The following is a 20,351-nucleotide window of genomic DNA, read 5'->3' on the forward strand; positions in this document are numbered from 1 at the left end:
CGCTAATAGGAACTCAGGAGTGATTCTTTATTGCACTTTGAGGGGTAATCATGTGATCCACCTATGTTAGCATTGTTGGGAGGTTGCACTAGCGAAAGTACGGACCCTAGGCCTTGTTTCCAAACATTGCAATACCGTTTGTGCTCACTTTTGTTACTTGCTACCTTGCTGTTTTTTATTGTCCCTACTACAAAAATCAATATCTACTATCATTACTACACTTTTATCACCATCTCTTCGCTGAACTAGTGCACCTATACAATTTGCCATTGTATTGGATGTGTTGGGGACACAAGAGATTTCTTGTATTTGATTGCAGGGTCGTTAGAGAGAGACCATCTTCATCCTACACCTCTCACGGATTGATAAACCTTAGGTCATCCACTTGAGGGAAAATTGCTACTGTCCGACAAAACTCTATGCTTGGAGGCCCGACGCGTGTCTACAAGAATAAAGTTGCATAGTAGACATCACGCCCCCCGCGTGTGGGGGCTACGACTGCCCGTGCAAAAGTATGGGGTGCTAAAGGGCCCAAACTTTAGAACAATGACAAAGGAAAGGAGGGAAGGGAGAAGGAAAGGAGAGGATTCGGCCTCCCCCTTTCCCTCTCTCCCCCTCTCTTTCCTTCCCCCTCCGACACTTATGGAAGGGGGATGCCGACTTGGAGGAGGCGCCAAAGTAGGATTACTCCTACTTGGGGCGCCCCTTTCTGCTCCCCTCCCTCTCCCACCTATATATATGTGGGGGGCACCGCTAGAACACATAACATTGGTTCCTAGCCGTGTGCGGTGCCCCTCTCCACAATTTACGCCTCTGGTCATATTCATGTAGTGCTTAGGCGAAGCCCTGCACGGATTACTTCACCATCACCACGCCGTCGTGCTGACGGAACTCTCCCTCGACACTTTGCTGGATCAAGAGTTCGAGGTACGTCATCGAGCTGAACGTCTGTAGAACTCGGAGGTGCCGTATGTTCGGTGCTTGATCGGTCGGAACGAGAAGAAGTTCGTCTACATCAATCGCGTTGACAAACGCTTCCGCTTTCGGTCTACGAGGGTACGTGGACACAGTCTCCCCCTCTCATTGCTATGCATCTCCTAGATAGATCTTGCGTGAGCGTAGGAATTTTTTTGAAATTGCATGCTATGTTTCCCATTAGTTGCCCCCTCGGGGCACCCCCCAGGTGCTTCTTCGGCCCATTGGGTGTCTTCTAGTCCATAAAAATGCCACAAAAAAGTTTCGCTGCATTTGGACTTCGTTTGGTATTGATTTTCTGCGATGTAAAAAACAAGCAAAAAACAACAACTGGCACGGTAATTTTTTAGGCTCGAGGGTCTAGCAGACTTGAGTATCGATTTTTGGAGGTTTTTCAGGTCTTGTTTTTGGTCCTGGACGGTAACATGGGTCTTGCCGAGATCCATAATTCACACATTAGCAAGGAGATAGGGAGGACCCGATGTCCAGCTATAGAAATTTCTATCTTTGTTGTCTCACATGGTTAGTCAAATGATTTGATAAAAACCAAGTGTTAGGATTTCATAAATGAACTTTGGCCAATTGGGAGTAGATCTTGGACCCCTTATACCACATTTTAGTTGCAAACACACATCAAAAGAGAACATATATTTGAAGACACCTCTCGACCATTGTGGAGCTACACCATGACCATGTTTACACTTACCATTCTGAGCGGAGCCTTGCAAAGTGCAAACACCATTGTTGCTTGGCACACCTCAAACCCAACATTGACATTGTTTGTCACTAGATTTATGGTGCTATATCAGCCTCATGATGAACTTCCGTATAGTGATTATGTAAGCATATGACAATTGTGGCACTTTTCGTAAAAAAGACATGAGAAGCACGAGAAGTGCCACAAATACAAATCTATATTGTGGAGAGAGATGATAGGGATGGAGTAGCTCCTTGCATGAAAGATAGAGCATATGCTATGATGCATGGCTCTGTCGAGCACTCAAGTTTGGAGAAGATGAAGAGAACATCAAAATCCATCAATGCATACCGATCCCTTGAGTGAGTGGAACTAGAAAAAATGAAGAAGAAGGGAAACAGTGGAGGAGATAAAGGATACTGTCGACAAGATGCCGCTATGTGCAAAAAAAGTGAAAAATAATAATGATATGGCTTCACCAAATCTCTAAAATAGGCAAGTCGTAAGTATATGCACAAGTGAAATGCTAACTCATAAATGTTTAGTTGGTAAGAAACTAGTATACACTTTATCTAGTTGATTCAACAACATTTTAACAACTTCATCATGTGTTTCAGCTGTATTTTTCATGTGTTTCAACTACATATATCGCTTGTTCAACAAGAATGTTTCAACTTAATCGCGTGTTTTAATTGCACTTTTTAAACTGCATAGTTTATTTCAGCTACTATATGCATTGTAATGTTTGGGACACAACTACATTTTTTTCAACTACACTTGTTCAACTCTATCATCTGAACTTCAAGTGAGTCTCAACTAGAACAACAAAGTAAGGACCATCTAATTAACCTTTACTTTTTGTTTTAGTTGATTTGCTAGCCATGTTCTTCCTCCTCTAGTGGTCTCCTCTTCTAACTGACCCATTCGTATCGTCGGCAACACTGCCGCCTCCACCCTAATTGACAACGCTGTCGCACATTGCCTCACTACCCTTTCTTGTCCGATCTGTTGCCGCTCGTGCCTTCCTTCTAATTCCCACCCACCGTATCACATATTTTGTCGTCGACGACCACACACCTCTCAATCTAAACCTGTCAACCCTATGTTAGTCCTCCATGGAGATGCCGAGGCGAGCAGCGTCGTTTCTGTCTCGGGCACATTAGATATGCTGCGGCCGGCGGTCTCACCTTTGACATTGCCTTGTTTTTGTACCTCTTCTCTATTGAAATCTACTGAAACAATTTCCCAAGGACTAGAAAATGCGAACAAATTAATGTACTTCCCCAAATGGACCACATAAAGTAACTCTACAAAATACTCAAATCAAAGAAAGTACATAATCGCAACACACATACAATCTCATTGTTCTCTTTAGACATGAAATCCTCCAGGGACATATATGTCTCACTTGAATCTAGTCCGTCGAAGGGTGACCACCTCCTAGTCCTGTGCGGCAAACACCCTCGAGGCCATCTGCACCACGTCGATGTCATCAGGGTCGCTAACGCTGGCACTACCTCCAGCAGGGCAGCTCGGACCAACGGCATCTATGTCGTAGTAGTAGGACCAGCCGCCAGCTCCACCACCCATGTTGCCTAGTTGGTTGTTGGCGGAGCACTTACGGTGCATCCCTGCCACTGCCTTTAGGTTGCTTGCCGGGAGGGAATGTTGTCCGGTGAACGCGTACATGTTCATGCTCGCATTGGCCGCCTGCTGGATGTCTTGCTCACTAACCATCTGTGTCGGTGACAAACCATACCACAGGCGGTTGTTGAGGTGCACATTGGGAGGGATGTAGTACGGGTACCCCTCATTTGGCCCATCGATGACATTCAAATCCTGGGCCCAGTACTGCATGTTGGCCGGGTTTGGGTGGTAGTGCGTACCAGTCATGGCCGGATTGGGGTAGGTCGGGTGCGCCTGCGCGGTAGGGGCGATGACGATAGCAGCATCTCTACCGGCCATCCCCATCTGCCCATAGTGCTCTTGGTCATGATAGAATTGTGGGGACATCATAGGTGTCTCCACGGGTGATCCGGTGTGCGGCTCCACACTGCGGATGTACTCTGCAAGAAGGGAGAGCTGGCCAGGAGGTGGCTGCTTGCTGTTCCTCTTCTTGAGCCGGCGCTTCGCGTTCAGACTGCGCTTGGTGGCATTCCAGTGGTTCTTGACGCCGTTGTCCGACCGGCCGGAGAGTAACCGGGCGATCACCGACCAGCGGTTCCCCCAGGCCTGATGCAGCTCGATCAGCTTGATGTCTTCCGCGTCGGTCCAGATTTTCCTCTGCAAGGGAAGTATTTGTGAGTTAGTTAATTATGGCATAACATTCCATTGAAGTACAATTGAACACACCACAACACACCAAATGTAATAACTACTACCTTTACCTTTTTTTACACAACACAACACTCATGTGCACGGAAGCATTATTTTTTAGAAGTCAACCGAGAGTCATTTTTCTACCATGCATGGATAGGATGTGCATGCATCCACCATTCGTCATTGCTTTGAGATTTATCTTACCTTTTTTGGTTGTTTGCAAAATTTGTGTTGTTTAAGAGTACCAAAATTTTATTCAAATATTTATCTTGTTTCAAAATCCATCATAATGTTTTTTCTTGTACCAACAAATAAGAATGCACTTGTTTCAGATTAGATTTTTACTGGTACGTAATGGAACATTACTTCCACTATGTTACACATTGAAACAAAAGAAAACTAATGCAACACTTCAAAACAAGATAAAATTCGCCAAGATCAGAAAACATAGCCAGAATCTCAAATTATCTAAGGAAGCTCAAAGTATCTCAGGAATCTACTGGTGAGAAAATTTCCAACTAAGCCTCATACTCTCACAAAATTTATCTATGCAACATATAAATTGATGAAATTGTGGAATGAGCCTGATAGAAAAAACGGAAAGAAAAAAAGTTAGTATGTGGATAATTATTTGGAGAGGATTGACCCATACAAAAAAGTGACATTGCTATTTATTTTCCAGATATCTTATTAAAAGTTACACCTATTTTGCGTTTTCTACAATTTGGGGAATCAATATTGTGTAATTTGAGGTGCCCGAGATTTACAAAACTTCCAGAAAAAGATCCAAGTGCTATTTTTGTTGGAACAAGGAAAAATATTTACCTTTTTTATTGATTAACAAGAGAAGTTTGTAAAATAACAACCACAAAGACACCAAATTACTCTCCTACATTACATTACTCAAATTCTTGCCCCCCACAATAGCCCAAAGAGACGCCCCATCTTGGATGAGGCAACAATGACTGCCAGTGGCCTCACTTTATTGCAAAAGACACATACGTTCCTTTTCCTTAGAAATCTCCCATCCAACAAGAAGGAGGCAAGAATGTAGAGATTTCCTTGGTTGCCAATTATTGAGGACTTCTTTCCACCAAGACTTCATCGTCTCAAAACGAGGAGAAAACATCATACTAGCATGAAGACCAAGATAAGAGATAACGTCATTCCAAACTTGAGGCAAGAACCGACATTTGATGATGAGGTGAGCCACTAATTCTTGCACTTGGTTGCAAAGAGGGCACCAGCCGCAATTTGGTCACTCACAACGTTGCAACCTTTGTCGTTCAAATCATATTTTCGATGGCTAACCAAGCAAAGAACTTACATTTTAGGATGCCCAAACCTTCCAAGCTGTGGCATGCAAGTTGGATCAGATGAGGCCGACGAACTGAGCCTTGTAAGCCGATGAGGCGGTATAACTCCCATCGTTGGTCACCTTTCTCATGGTTGGATCTTGGATGTCTGGTTGGATGACAACATGCATTGGCAAGTTTGTCTTACATAATGATGAATTATTGGATGTGCTCTAGTGTGAGGCCACCTTGACTACTAGACTGTAGAACCCAAAACATATCTCTTAAAACCTTGTCCACAATGCCACCTTTCTTGCAGGATATTTTTTTAAGCATCAGTCCTCCAGCCACGATGACTCTCAAAATTTGGCTTTAGTTCCATTAGCAATCATACCTAATTGGCCACCACTAATAGATCACTTCATCATTGTTGCATGACATCCACATACCGCACCACACCCCTTGTGGTTCGTCCTAGTCAATCCATAACCATAGTAAGTGAAGCACGATGGCAAACTTCCAAGATTAAGAATTTTCGACCAGCAAACTCCTCCAGATTGCAAACTTGCTCCAAGTTAATTTTGCACTTGCCTCCGGTCACTTTGTCTTTCCTCGCCCAAAGATAGGCAAACCTCAAGCTATCAATCTTCTTAAAAACCTCCACGAGGAGGTCAAACAGTGCAAGACGGTGTATGGCCACAACCGTGAACACCGCCTTGACCAAGATCGTCCGGCCCGCGGTATCAACATGATTCCCTCTCCAAGTTGCTAATTTCCCAGTGGCTTAATCTTCAAAGTGTTGCAAGTGGACCATCCATAATATTTCTACCATGAGGGATAATGCAAGGTAACATATGGGGAAGGATAAGAAGCATGTCGGGAAGGACTAGAGTATGTCATCAAGGCTATTGTTATTGCACCATATAGGTGAAACAAGGCTCTTTCTGCAATTTTTAACAAGGCTAGTAGTATCCCCAAAAGAGGCAACCTTGGTGGTGAGGACTTCTTGCTTGATAGGGGCACATGAAACAACCACATCGTCAGGTAAAGGGAACTACGAATGCTCGTGTGATGCCCACCAAGAGGATGAAGTTTTCCTTAGGTCATATACTTGCTAAATATATGGTGCAGCGGGTCAATGGAGAGCTCAGACCCCTGAAAATGCCCACGACCATGCTTGATCGGGTCCTCGGCAATCCCATTGAGAAAAACTCAAGAAGAAGTCAAAGAGGGGAGGGTCGAGATCCATACCCAGAAGTGGCCTTGGAATCCATGGTGACTAAATTACATTGCTATAAAATAGCCCCACCTAAAGGAATCCAATGCCTTCTTTATGTTGAGCTTGAAGAGGAGCATATGTGTCTTGATGTGGTAAAATCTTCTAGCCACATTGGGCACATAAATGAAGTTATCGTGGGTGCTTCTCCTCTTAATGAAAGAACTTTGTGCAATGGAAACAATATCATTCATGTCTAGAGCCAACCTCATGGAAAGAGTTTTTTCAATAAGCTTGGCCACGACATGCATAAGGCTAATAAGCCCAAAATAGTCATTCAGTGAACAAAGGGATCAAGTCATGGGAACCAAGTGACAAATCTAGAGGATTGCAAATTTTAAATAGGGAGATGCTAAAACTCATTACTTTCACCTAAGGATCAATGGGTGGAGGAGGAAAAATCTTATATATAGTCTCAAACATGGGAGTGACTGGGTGATGGATCATAAATACATCATTAGGTGAACCAAGGTATTAGGTTGTCCCCGTGACATACTCACTCGCTGGCGATGGCATCGCATGGCCACCTTCACCACCATGCTCCATCAAAGCATCCTCCATACTGTATTCATGCTCCATTCAATTCATCCAAAAATCCGAATTGATGAAGAGAAACATGCAATATGTTTCAACACTTCCCCTCACATCTAGGCTATTTTAGTCCTTAGGAGTGGGACCAATGTAAGACGCAAAATCTTTTTGAATACTATGTTGGTAAGGTCTTGAACTTGAGACCTATTGGCTTGGATACCATATTGAACTCATGCCCCACTAGCACATCCAAAAAGTCGAACTGTCGTTAAATCGTAGTGAAGTTTGAAAAGCGTCCGGAGCGCGACGCTATGTCTGGCAGCCTCTCCTAGAACAGAGCCACTAAACAGTCAACCTCTTCCTTGTTGACCTGTTCAACCTCACCAATGACTCCCATCCATTGGCAGAGAAGCCTCTGCGGGAGCTGGGCGATGGGAATGACCTTGTTCTTGGCACACATGCATGGGCTTTCCCGACTTGTCTAAATCGGTGACCTTCGCGAGCGTCTTCCTCCTTATTGTGGATGACCAGGGCGGTGTGGAGCTAGGAGCGGGGAGAATGGGAGGCAACACCGGCACAAAAAGTGGTGTGCTAGGGGAGGGCCCTGCCGGGAGCGCAACTAGCATGCAAAGCATCCATCTCCGTCGTCATTGGGTTGTTGTTCAAGAGCACTGGGATGCTAGGAAGCGAGGCATGACGATGGGCATGTGGTTCTTCATTAGGCCCAAAGGGGAATAGGGGGGTCTCGGTGCATGGGTTGATGTTGTGCACAACTCATCATAGAGCTCATGGCAGTGGGTAAGGGGGCTTGGTGCATGGGCTCGTGGCGTGCACATCTCCATTGACGAAGCAGACCGTACCTGCATACCAAAGTAGGGTCCGCCTTGTGCAGTCAGCCTGGTCTGGAGGGAATGGAGGAGAGCTTGATTTTGTCGCAGCCCACACATATCTCAAATGCTAACCCTGGAGCAGGAACATCTACTCATATTCACCAAATCCAGGAAAACCATAATAAACAAAAAGCAGCAATTTCACAAACAAACAACATCAAATTTTTGGAACATGTGTATCTGACTATCAGCATGTGACTTGTTTTGTCTACAGATTGTACTAATAGAAGTACCACATCTCAAATGCAATTTGTGTGCTAGAACGACTCTTACTTTAGGGAATACCAAATTGAGGCAATTCGCAAATATGTAGCAGCTTTGACAAATAACAAAGACAAAAAAGTCGGTAATGTTATCTCTATCTGGGGACGTTCCTGGGAAGAAATCCCAGCAAATGACCCACAGACCACAGGATCAAGATCTGATGGTGGCAGTTTTTTTGATGAAAATGCACTAAATAAACAATATGCCATGCTTTTTGTTGTTGTAAAAAATACAACCCCCAGCACTAAAATTGCCAGCCGCGCCATTTGCAAATGCCATCCTGGACAGTGAACGGTCGCTGGCTATTGCGGTCCAAATTCGATAACGCTTGGGCGATCACTTAGTAGCGAAGAATTTAAAAATTATGACACACCATGTCAATTAGCACATTTGGATATTTGTAAGTGCAAGTGTGGTTTTTTATTTACAGACTGAACAAAGAATTCCTGTACACATTTCAAATGCTAATGTGTGGCCAGGAACATCTATCCCTACTAATTTCCCAAAATTACTTGGGTGATCAATTGGTGGCCTAAATGAAGAAAGTAATTGCCACATTTACTGAGTAGACTAAAGACATGCAATACTACTAACTATTTTTTTGGGAGTTAATACCCACTTCCGAATGGTGACCAAATTATAGGTGCAAACTTTTGGATGTATAATCATAAGATTCAACTAATGAAAGTGCCATGTATCGAATGCTAATTGGTGGGCTGGAACATCGACTCTTACTTTAGGGATGTCAAACTGTGGCTACTCACAAATAGGTAGAAGCAATAAGACAAATAATCAAGACAATTTTTAATTGGGTGATCACTTAGTGGCCAAGAATCTCTTCTCTACTACTTAAAAAGAACCTAAGGTTCCCATTTCAGCCTCTCCTTCATCCAACTTCTCTCTATGTATGGTTCCTCCTTCCGTTCTCCTGTTTGATTGTTTCCTCCCATCTCAGATTTTTCTCTCAGATAATAATATTTTTTGGTAAGTCAATAATTTTTTACTAAATAAGTGCTTAACAATAAGATGACATTTTGACTCCCATATCTGATCTTTCTCACAAATAATATTTTCTTTGATAAGTCAATAAATTCTTACCAAATAAGTGCTTAATAATAAGATGACAGGTAAATCATGACAATTGCATACAAAGTCTTGCTAATATTATAGCAGACCAATGTAATAATAGACCTGCAATCACGAGCAAATCTACGAGAATGTTTATACTCCTGTTGCCACACACGGGCAATTATCTAGTTTAAAGAAATGAGACACCATGTCAATTACTCCCTTCGTTCACAAATATAAGATGTTCTAACTTCTTTTCCGAATTGTAGGTATATAGATTTGTTTTAGCGTGTTTGTTCACTTATTTCAGTCTGTGTAGTCCGTATTGAAATATCCAAAACATCTTATCTTTGTGAACCGAGGGAGTAGTAAATTTCCATATTTGTAAGTGCAAGTGAGATTTATTATTATTATTTACGAATTGAACGCAGAAGCCTTGTACACGTTTCAAATGATAATGTGCGGGCAGGAACATCAATCCCTATTAATTTTAGAAAATTACTTCCCTGCAATTTTTTTGTTCAGAAAATTACTTGGGTGATCATTTAGTGCCCTAAATGAAGAAATTAATCGCCACATTTACTGATTAGACTAAAGACATGCAAGACTACTAACTATTTATCCGGGAGTTAATACCCACTTCTGAATGGTGATGAACCAGATTAACGCAATGAGAATTTCTTTCCGTAAGCACACTCAATCATAAATCATCAAAATTCCCTAAAATCAAGCAGCTAGTAGGAACTAGGGAGATAAGAAATTTAAATCTGGCGAGATCACCTCAATGTTGGGGTCAAGTTTGTTGACCCATCTCTCCCGGCACTGCTTCCCGCTCCGGCCGGGGAGGTACAACGCGACCTTCGTCCACTTCCCTTTGCCGAATTCCTGCACCTTCGCCCTGAGCAGCCTGCAACAAAATCACGAACAAACTGACGAAGCTGCAGCTGATGAAGGACAAAGAAAAAGGTTTGCAATTTAGGGTTGGATTTTCTACGTACGTGTCTTCTTCCACGGTCCAGGACCTTTTGAACCGTGTGAGCCTTCGGCCGCTGGATCTGGCACGCGGCGGCGCCCGAGCAGGTGCCGCGATTGCCGTAGGGGCATCGCTGCTGCCGTAGCGGGGGAAGGTGGTGGTATCCATCTCGTTGATGCCACCAAAAGCCCTTGATCCGACGCCAGGGACGACGACCCCCCCGGCTAGAGCACCACCATCATTATGAACGAAGTGTTGTGCAACACCGCCATGGCCGAAGCTCGCGGCCGCCACGTCCCAGTCGAAACAGGCACTCCCTTCAGCCATCAGCGCGGCCTCCAAGGTCGGATTGGAGTAATGGTAGCAGGAAGGCTTGCGGTAGATATGGGGCAAGCAAAGATAGAAGAAGGGGAGTAGTCTTTGGCTCTTTTGTGGGAGAAATGCTTGTATCAGAGACGGGGGTCGAGGGTCTGTGCTTGATATAGAAGGGGACGGTGCCCCATGCCCCCATCGGCCCGTCCATTCTCCTACCCCCAGCTCCTCATCAAGCGGCCAGGAGGCGTCCCACATGACAATAACGTTCCGACTACAGGTTTTCAAGTTCACTATGGACCCTGTGCACCGGGTGTACGCAGTCTCTGGAGAGGTTTGTGTGGTCCAGGGTGGGTCAGACTTCTCAGTACAGATATGGTGAAGCACAACACCCGTGCCCGTATGAAGGTATGCGCGCAAATTATGGGGAAACGGAACGCCTGTTGGCGTGCTTCGTGATCATTTGCAGCTAAGTACAGGGTGTATTTGGATATAGCGTGATAAATGTTTCCTAAAATCTTAAAAGTGCACGCTCGATTTCTGGTTGAAACGAGCGGCCGGATGCTCGCCGCTCGATCAAACGCAGCCCGGCCCGGCCCGCAACAGTGCAAGCGCGATTTTAGCCAATAGTATCTGTATCTCTACTACCTAAAAGAACAGAGTGTTCTGTTTCCCCTCTTACGTTCCACGGTCTTCGTCCAACTCTCTCGTAAGACCCCCTCTCCCCTCAAGTGATTTTCTTTTCTCCCTCCACCGGTTTTCTCCCTGCCGGTCTTATCTTCATCTGGCCAGACAAACCGACTCTATCTTTGGTAAAAAAACAATTCACGTAAGGTAACCAAACGCAATCAATTCATGTATGGCAATCAATTCATTCATGACGGTGATCAATCTCCTTCCTTCTTTTAATCAAATGGTGATCAATCTCCTTCCTTCTTTCAATCAATTTCTTTCTTCTCACCATGGTCTTCTACCCACACAGATGAAAAAGCTAGGCGATTTTTCATCTCCTCTCTTTCCACCCGGATCATGGCCCCTTTCTTCCCCATCTGCCGCTCCCCCTCATCTCACCATCGTCCCGGACCGCTGCTTTGGGGCACCATCTGTCGCTGCCGCAGCAGCGAGTGCTGCCCACTCTGCAGATGTCGGGCTAGCCGCCGCCGTTTCCCAGGATGCATAGTACGACGGCCGCGGTGCAGGGGTCCGTTAGGTGCAGGTCAGGGCCCTCTAGATCAAGAACCTGCATTAGTGGATGGATGTGAACTGCGCACGGGCAAGGCGGCAAGGTATGCATGTGCCTCACCCTCTCCCACGGATTTAAACATGTCATTTTTTATAAGAAGTTGATGCAGTATAGGAGGAACATCATATTTTTAGACACGGTCTAATCAATGTAACTTCTCCATTTCTTTCCATAGGAAACCATTCGTTCTGCGATCATGTGCATATAGTGCTGAACAATTATTACTACTATGTACTCCGTATATGTAACATTTTTGTTCTAGCATACAATGCCGAATAATTATTACTATTACAGTGCCGAATAATTATTATTACAATGTACCTGTCGTTTTTATAAGAAGTTGTGCAGTTTTGTTCTAGAATGCGACCTGAACGCACTCCATGTTGTCTCCTCCAATCAGATGGATAGTAAAGCAACTTTATCCAAGAATTGTTTGTATTTGTTGATCGTTGAATGCCCAAGACCAATGCACATACAAGAAGCTTGTGAACCCCCAAATTCTTTCTTGAGTAAGCAAACATATTTGACCACATATTTTTTATTTTTTTTGTAAATTGATCATACAATTTATTGATCTCTAAGCTCTGTAATAATGTTATCCTTTATTTATTTTTGTGCAGACATAGGATGACAAAGAAATTATATCGAGGATTGTGTACTAACGTTTATAATTATGGGTTTGTGCTAGCTATTTCTATTTTGAAGCAATTCCTTTAGGATTGATGATTACATGATATTTATTTTTACGACAAAGCTAATTTCCAGTCCGCTGAATTTTTGCAACAAATCCGAACGCTTTGGATGCTGTCCGTTATAGATCGTACGACCATCACGCATCGAAATATTTAGTTCACTGATATTTACTTCCTCCGTTTTAAAATAGATAACTCAAGTTTGTATTAAAATTAGTATAAAGTTGGATCATCTATTTTGAAACCGAGGGCAGCCTTGCCACCGCCTAGTGAAAAAACTGCTTCGTCCGTCTCTCTTCTTCGAATCCCCACACAGCGTCCTCCCAACCCGGCCGCCGCGGAAGAAGCCGCCGCCGTCCGAGCACTCTTCGAAGGCCTCCTCCAGGAGCGCGACCATCCCGTCCGCCTGGCCGGCCCGCTCCCCGTCTCCTCCCCCACGCTCCCCACCACCGGCGCTGAGACCGAGTCATCCGGCGACGACGAGGCCGCATCTGAATCCGGCGACTCCTCCCGCCCCGCGCGCGCCCGCCGTGACCTGAGGTGAGTGTGTGAGTGGTTCCGATGCACTAGTCTCTCTCTCTCTCCATATTCTCTTCGATCCGGTGCTAGCTGATCTGATCCCGACGGTTTTCTCTGTTGTTGTCCGCGAGGGGCCGGGCGAGCGGGGTGCGCAGTGGACGGAGTTCGTCTCGTGGGAGCCCAGGGCGTTCGTCTACCACAAGTTCCTGGTAATCACTAGTGCTTCCCATCTTGCTCCTCTTCAACATTCAAAATCACTGCTGCTGGCATGGTTTTTTCGTTCCTGTACCTGCTCCCGCACGCACATTGTTATGCCTATGTAAAGACTAGATTATTGTAGGCTCCATCTCGTATCATCTCAAATTTTGGGTGAATTATGTGTGTGCTTTTTGGTGAAATGCCGGCCGGCTTTTTGAGTTGCACTTCTGTCTAGAAACGAGACGGCGCTGGACCATCACTTGGTAGAAATGAGTTTGACAGTGATTAATGGAAACATGTTGTTTTTGCTGCACTTCTGTTTTTTGTATTTTGGGATCTTGGCTGGACTGCATGCCATTGCCTCCGGGAAAGGAAAGATTGTAGTGATATTTTTACTGGCTTTAGTTCTACATTCACTGGAGCTCATGTATGGTCGGTTATTACCTGATCTATTATGGAAGAATGGGAATGTAGACGGTGTGAACAAGTACTCGTCGAATCTTGGCAGCCAGGTCCTGCTCGACATACTTGTAGCCCACGCACGTGGCGTCCAGCGCCATGCACACACGTGCAATGAATGGGCTCAACCGTTGGCCCAACAGCTTCACGTCTCCTTCGACACTCGTCATTGCTGTCGTTTGTTTCCTTCCTTCTCTCCTTGTTGATCTCCTGCTCCTGGTCCTCTTTCAGTCGGACTAATAGCTTCGCGTTTCTGCTGGTGGTTAACTACTTTTATATTGCTTCAGTACTGTTAACGCGCATCACCTTGTGAGCTAGGTTGCAGCTGGTAACTACTCGAAATTTTCTCCATGGAATTTCTGGGACGAGGGTGATTGTTGTTTGACACTTGTCTCCTCCATATGTTTCTGGCACTCTCCTGACTTGACTCACAAATCTGAAGCTTAAACATGTTGCTACTAGTTTCAGACTTTTGTCAAAGCAGGATAATGGACTTGAAGTGATTGCAGATTTCTTAGCAAGATCAGACAGACAAAAAGGAAGGTTCACACAAGATACAACATGGGTGTCAAGGTGCGCATAGGTGCATTCACAAAGAGAATTCTGAAGCTTCATGGCGTGCCCCACCAGACCACGTTGTCGACGAGTGCGTCCGTCACCACTCCCTTCGCCATCGTGGCTCACATTTTTTGTTCTACAACAGTTGATGTAGCGTCTTTCACTGAATCTTCCACTGTTCAGATTACCAACACGACTCTTATGTAATTATCATGGTGCTAATGCTATAGTTATCAGGGTGCTAATGATATATTTATCACACTTGCTTATGGTAAAATTACCATGTTGAATTTTTCAATGGAGACATATATGTTTTAACAGGTGTATGATGGTCTGTGGTAACTTTGACTTGGGAAAAATTATTGAGACATACCTCGATATCTTATGTGTAAATATCATGGTAACTTACGCACTGCAGAAATGATAACTTACATACAATACTGTAGTAAATTTTGACACGGAAAACATCCCTCCCGTAACTTCCAAATAAATAACCTGGTAATACACGCATCACAGAACTTGATCACTCACGCATAAATACCCGTGTAGAAATACCCCCCGATAATTTCTCTGGAAATAGCACGATAATATATGTAGAACGGAGCCGAAACTTTCGTACAAACACTCTGTAACTTTTGACCAAGAGAAGAAGAATTGTTGGAGACATACCCCCTCTCCATTACTTCTGTGTAAACAATGTGATATTTTTAAGCACAGTGGAGCTGATAACATATGTACAAACACTACGGTAACTTTTGTCTGGGGAAAATAACTATTGAATACATACCCCCCCTCCCCCTGATAACTCTTTCCAAATAGCATGATAATTTACACACAGCAAAGCTGATAACTTATGTATAAACATTGTGGTAACTTCTATCCGAGGGGAAAAAGAATAGCTGAAAACGTATCCCTCTTGATAACTTATGTGCAAATAGTGTGATAATTTACACACAGCGGAGCTGATAACCTATGTACAAACACATTGGTAACTTTTGAACGAGGGGAAAAGGAATTGTTGAAAACATACCCTTCCCTTGCCCCAGATAACTTCTGTGCCAATAATGATAATTTACCCACATTGGGGCTGATAAACTATGTACAAACACCGCAGTGACATATGACACGAGGGGTGTTGAATACATACCCCCTCTCTTCGGATTATTTGTGTGCAAATAGCATGATAATTTACGCACAATGAAGATGATAATCTATTTACAAACACCGCTGTAACTTCCGACCGAGGGAAAAAAGAATAGTTGAAAATGTACCCCCTCGATAACTTATGTGCAAATAGCGTGATAATTTACACACAGCGGAGCTGATACCCTATGTACAAACACATCGGTAACTTTTGGCCGAGGAAAAAAAGGAATTGTTGAAAACATACCCTTCCCCTGACCCTGATAACTTCTGAGCAAATAGTGTGATAATTTACGTGCAACGGTGTTGAAAACCTATGTACAAATACATCGGTAACTTTTGACCGAGGAAAAAAAGAACAAGAAAGCTAAATTCCGAACAATCGGAATCAAACCACCATCCTAGAGGTTTAATTCCAAACTCGCTACCACCAGGACAACTCATTGCTAGCAATTAGATTTAGGTTAGCTTGCTTGTATTTTTTACGAATGCTGCGGGCGCATTTTCTTTACAGCGGGCGTGATTTCCTGTTTTATTTTTTCTGGATCTTGTCGCTGGTCATAAATCGTATAACATGGTTATTTTATGAATTTTTTTGGCTGTTTTTATTCGCTCATTTTTTGACAAAAAAATCTATCTTCATCACTTTTCTTTTCTTTGTTGCGAGAAGATTTTTTACGGAAGCAGAAACAAGTTGTTGAAATATAACCTGGTAAGTTTTTTTACGAATGAAACAATAATTTATAATCGTAGACTTGATAACTCATATACCATCATCATGATAACTTTAGCACAAGGAAAAAAGCTCACAACCCGGTAACCTCCATGTGGATAGCATGGTAATATAAGCATCACAAAAAAAATGTCTTACATGCAAACACCACAAAAAATTGACCCAGGAAAAAGAGTTGTTGAAAATATACCTCCGATAACTTCTGCATGAATAGCATGATAAAACACACATCGTTTACCAGATAACTTAAGTACAAACTACATGGTAACTTTGACCAAGGATTTTTTTTCTTTGAAAACATACCCCGGGATGGGTGAGTTGTTGAGAATATACCCCGGTAACTTCCATGTAAATGCATGGTAGTATACTCACAGCATGGCTGATAATTCACGCACAAACACCGTGATGACTTTTTGACCCAAGAAAAAAAATTGTTATCAAACATACAAGGGTAACCTATATGAAAAAATAACATGGTAATATGCGCACATCAAAGTTGATAATTTACTTAGCCGGAGTGTGATACTTTTTTGACCAGGGAAAAAAGTTGTTGAACCGCCCTCCCTTGGTAACTCATGTGTACTAGCATGGTAGTATACACACAACAGTGTTGATAACTTACTTAGCCCACATATGGTAACTATTTTTGACTTGGGGGGGGGGGGTGCTGAAAAATAGCATTATAAATTATGTATAAAAAGCATGGTAGGATACGCACGACAGACCTGATAACTCACACACAAACACTACGGTAACTTTGACCCGGATGGGTTGTTTGAAAACCATAGCTCCGATAACTTCCGTGTAAATAGCATGGTATTATAGGCACCGTATACATGATAGAGCACGCACAAACACCACGGTAACTCTGACCCGGGCCGGGCCGGTGGGGGGAGGTCAGGAAGTTGTTTGAAAACATACCCTCTCCCGATAACTTATGCATAAACAGAAAGGTAATATGTGCACCATAGACTTGATAACTCACGTATAAACATTACGGTAACTTTGCCCGGTAAAAAGTTGTTGAACCGCCCTCCCCTGGTAACTCATGTGTACTAGCATGGTGTAACATCCCAAATTTTCAATTTGGAATGTTATACATAGGTCATCATATATATGCATATCATACTTTATTTGCATTTTGGTTTTGATCCTAGAAATTTTAAGCAACTCAAGGACCCACGGAGAGAGTTGGGGATTTCATTCATTTTCATATTTGAATTCTTCTCAAATATTGAAAAGAGAATCATTTTGGTTTTAATTATTTTTCTCTCCAAAATATTTCAATAAAAAATAAATAAAAGAGCGGAGATAAAATGACTTCTCCAAAATAAAAGAAATATTGGAGGAAAAATATTAAAATCAAATAAATAATTTATTTGGATTTTATTGCTATTTTATTCGAATTAGAAAAATATGCATTGTTAGGCCATAAAATGTTCACTATGTTCTAACTATTTTATTTAGACGGTGAAAATTGTTTTTGGCATTTTCAGAATTTATTTTATATTTATTTAGGATTTTTCCTTTCGGCGAAATTTATTTATTAAAAAAAAGTTCCCGGACTGAACTGGGCCAAAGGCCCAGCCGGCCCGCTGCGCCGCCGCCTTCCCGAATCGTGGCCGAGGCGGACTCGCCGGAGCCCGGGCGCGCCACGCCGTCCGCGTCGCCCCTCCCGCAAGCCGGCCTCGCCCTCCCTCCTCCTTAAATACCGCCGCCCCCGCCGCCTCCTCCTCCCGTCCCGCACCGCACCACCACCGCTGCCACCCAGCGCCGCCGTAGCCCGCGCCGCGCCGCTCGCCGCCGCCTGCCGCGCCGCCCGCGCCGCTCGCCGCCGCCTGCCCGCGCCGCGCCGTCACCCCGCTACTGCGCCGCCGTTGACCCCGCCGACCCACCGGTTTTTCTGGTGAACCGGTATAAAACCGCCCGGTTTTTATTAACCCTAGATTGGTTTTTTTTATTTATATCGGTTCAGTTTTCTTTGGTTTAGGTTAATTAACGAACATTCATTCGTTAGTTCGTTTTAACGAACAAATTCACCCGTTTGCCTCTGTTAGCGAACGTTCGCGCCGTATTTTTTCTTTTTATTTTATTTTTTCGGCCAGGGACCTATCCGTGATTATTTTTATCGCAGATTAGCCCTGATCTTCAAACCCTCGCAACTTTTTAACCGTTCGTCCAAATCCAGTGAAACTAACGCCAAAATCTTCGTCTCGAGCCCCTCTTTTTGGTTAATCAACTTGAACATGGGTTTGACAATTTAAAATTCGGTTTCAAGCAGATTTGAATTCGAAGTTTTTTTGACCGTAGTTTCAGTTCCGTAGCTCCGATTCGATTGATTCTTTTTGCAAATCGAAGCTCTTCAGTTGGACTTTCAGATTTGGATCTTCTTATTTGAGTTTTACCCTTGCATCTACGCTTGAGTGCTTATGTATGCTATTGTTTGTTTGTGATAGAATTCCCGGAGTGCGAAGCGTGCTACTACGAGTCTCTAGGTTTTGCGGATCATCAACAAGGCAAGTAACACATTGATCATACTCTTTTCATACCCAGTTTTTATGCATTAGTTACAATCCTCAAACAGTGCATGATTAGAATGTGATTAACTTGTGGGTATTGGGAAGTAGATGATGAGGTAGAACCTATTGCCCTTTTATTATCAAACCCTTGGGAGTTACTTCTACGTTATGCTTATACTACTATGCTATGCTCGTAGACGTGGATTGGGTTCGAGTGTATCCATGACAGATGTGAGATTGTAGGACATGACCACTAAGATGAGCCATAGGTCACTCTTCTCTACACATTTCTGACTCCTCTCCATTTTCCACTCTGTAGGATGGCGGACTCAAGGAACAAGTTTGCACAACCGGATGAAGACACACCTTTTGGACGACACTTGAAGGAAGTCACTATGTACCTAAACATAGGAATACCAAGCTTCACCGGGACCTACACCGCCACTTTACCAGAAGAGGAGCGTTAGATGATTCGACTTCAAGTTCCAGGAAGGACATTCACGCCAGTTACTGAACCCATAGAGTTTTCCTTTGATGCACCAACCTGGAGTCTAGGAAAGAGCATGGCAGCCCACATCGCCATGGGATGCATCGGCGAAGTTTATCACAAGGATATTAAGGACACCATCTACCAGATATGTGGGCGCCGAGATGAGCAATGGGAGACGATCAGCACCAGGAGGGATAGGTCCATTGCAGCTTTCATCCAGGAGTTAAACCATCACATTCGTCGCCAGGAGAACCAAATGTGCGCAAGCATGATAGACTTGAAGAAGGTGATGACCAGGAACATGGAGCTTGAAGAGGAACTCAAGTCTACATGTGACGGATATGAGGAGGAAATCGCAATACTAGTGGAGAAGAATGACGACCTGACAAGGAAGCTAGGAGTGTTCATGGGAGACCCCGCGCCAGGAGGAGATGACGACCCTCCCGAGGACATTCGTTCTGAAGACTACATCATCATCGACGACACCGACTCCGACCCCGACAGTAGTGATGATGATTATGAAGACGAAGCTGGAGCGGATATCATGGAGTCTTCCACCGATCAAAATTTCTAGTAGACCACCATATTATCAGTAGTATTCCCCCATGTATATAGTAGTAGCCCGAGCACTGTAACGATAGTTAGATCGATTGTATGCCCTTGTTTGAATTGATTTGGTGTGATATGAATGTGTTTGTCTCATATGCATATGGGTAGTGCTTTCTCACTAGACCTCATTCTATTCTAATCTCTCCCCTCTAAACCCATCATATGCCTCCGAGACGTGACCCCGGATTTGTCTTCCCACCGGAGCTCACTCAGTTGATCCAACAGCAGAATGCCGTGATGCAGTTACTAGTCCAGAACCAAGGCAACAACAACAACAACCCACCGCCACCACCTCCAGTTGACAACTTAGCCCGTTTTCTGAGGTTGGAGCCGCCGGTGTTTTCCAGTAGCACCGAGCCAATAGTTGCTGATGATTGGCTACGTAGGATTGGAAGGGAGTTGACCACCGTAGGTTGCACAGATGCTGAGAAGGTGCGTTTTTCCACACATCAATTGGATGGACCCGCAACCTCATGGTGGGTGAATTACACAACCACCTTCCCCATAGCCAATGTCACTTGGGAGCCGTTTCAGCAAGCATTCCGCACAGGACATGTCTTAACTGGATCTATGAGCATGAAGAAGCAT

At 43.9% G+C, this 20,351-nt stretch overlaps 1 protein-coding gene and 1 long non-coding RNA gene across 2 annotated transcripts; one reads left to right on the forward strand and one right to left on the reverse strand.

Moving 5' to 3' along the window:
- Nucleotides 1-3,078: 3,078 nt before the first annotated feature.
- On the reverse strand, nt 3,079-10,615 carry LOC123166223 (transcription factor MYB108-like). The gene is made up of 3 exons (XM_044583987.1): nt 10,314-10,615; nt 10,096-10,222; nt 3,079-3,955 (listed from the first exon to the last, which is right to left on the reverse strand). The coding sequence occupies exons 1-3, from the start codon at nt 10,613-10,615 to the stop codon at nt 3,113-3,115; spliced, it is 1,272 nt and encodes a 423-aa protein (XP_044439922.1). The 3' UTR covers nt 3,079-3,112.
- A 2,197-nt stretch (nt 10,616-12,812) lies between these two features.
- On the forward strand, nt 12,813-14,589 carry LOC123166228 (uncharacterized). The gene is made up of 2 exons (XR_006483412.1): nt 12,813-13,263; nt 14,221-14,589. It is a non-coding gene; the product is annotated as an uncharacterized lncRNA (long non-coding RNA).
- The last annotated feature ends 5,762 nt before the right edge of the window (nt 14,590-20,351 follow it).

The sequence above is a fragment of the Triticum aestivum genome, chromosome 1D (assembly GCF_018294505.1).
Source record: "Triticum aestivum cultivar Chinese Spring chromosome 1D, IWGSC CS RefSeq v2.1, whole genome shotgun sequence".
In the NCBI taxonomy this organism is placed as follows: Eukaryota; Viridiplantae; Streptophyta; class Magnoliopsida; order Poales; family Poaceae; genus Triticum; species Triticum aestivum.

Bases quoted from the DNA above. Each gene is read 5' to 3' on its own strand.
- LOC123166223 (XM_044583987.1), bottom strand. From the start codon at position 10,615: ATGGCTGAAGGGAGTGCCTGTTTCGACTGGGACGTGGCGGCCGCGAGC. The intron at 10,223-10,313 runs GTACGTAGAAAA...ATTTTGTTGCAG, and splicing joins TGGACCGTGGAAGAAGACAC to GCTGCTCAGGGCGAAGGTGC. The intron at 3,956-10,095 runs GTGATCTCGCCA...CTTCCCTTGCAG, and splicing joins AACTTGACCCCAACATTGAG to AGGAAAATCTGGACCGACGC.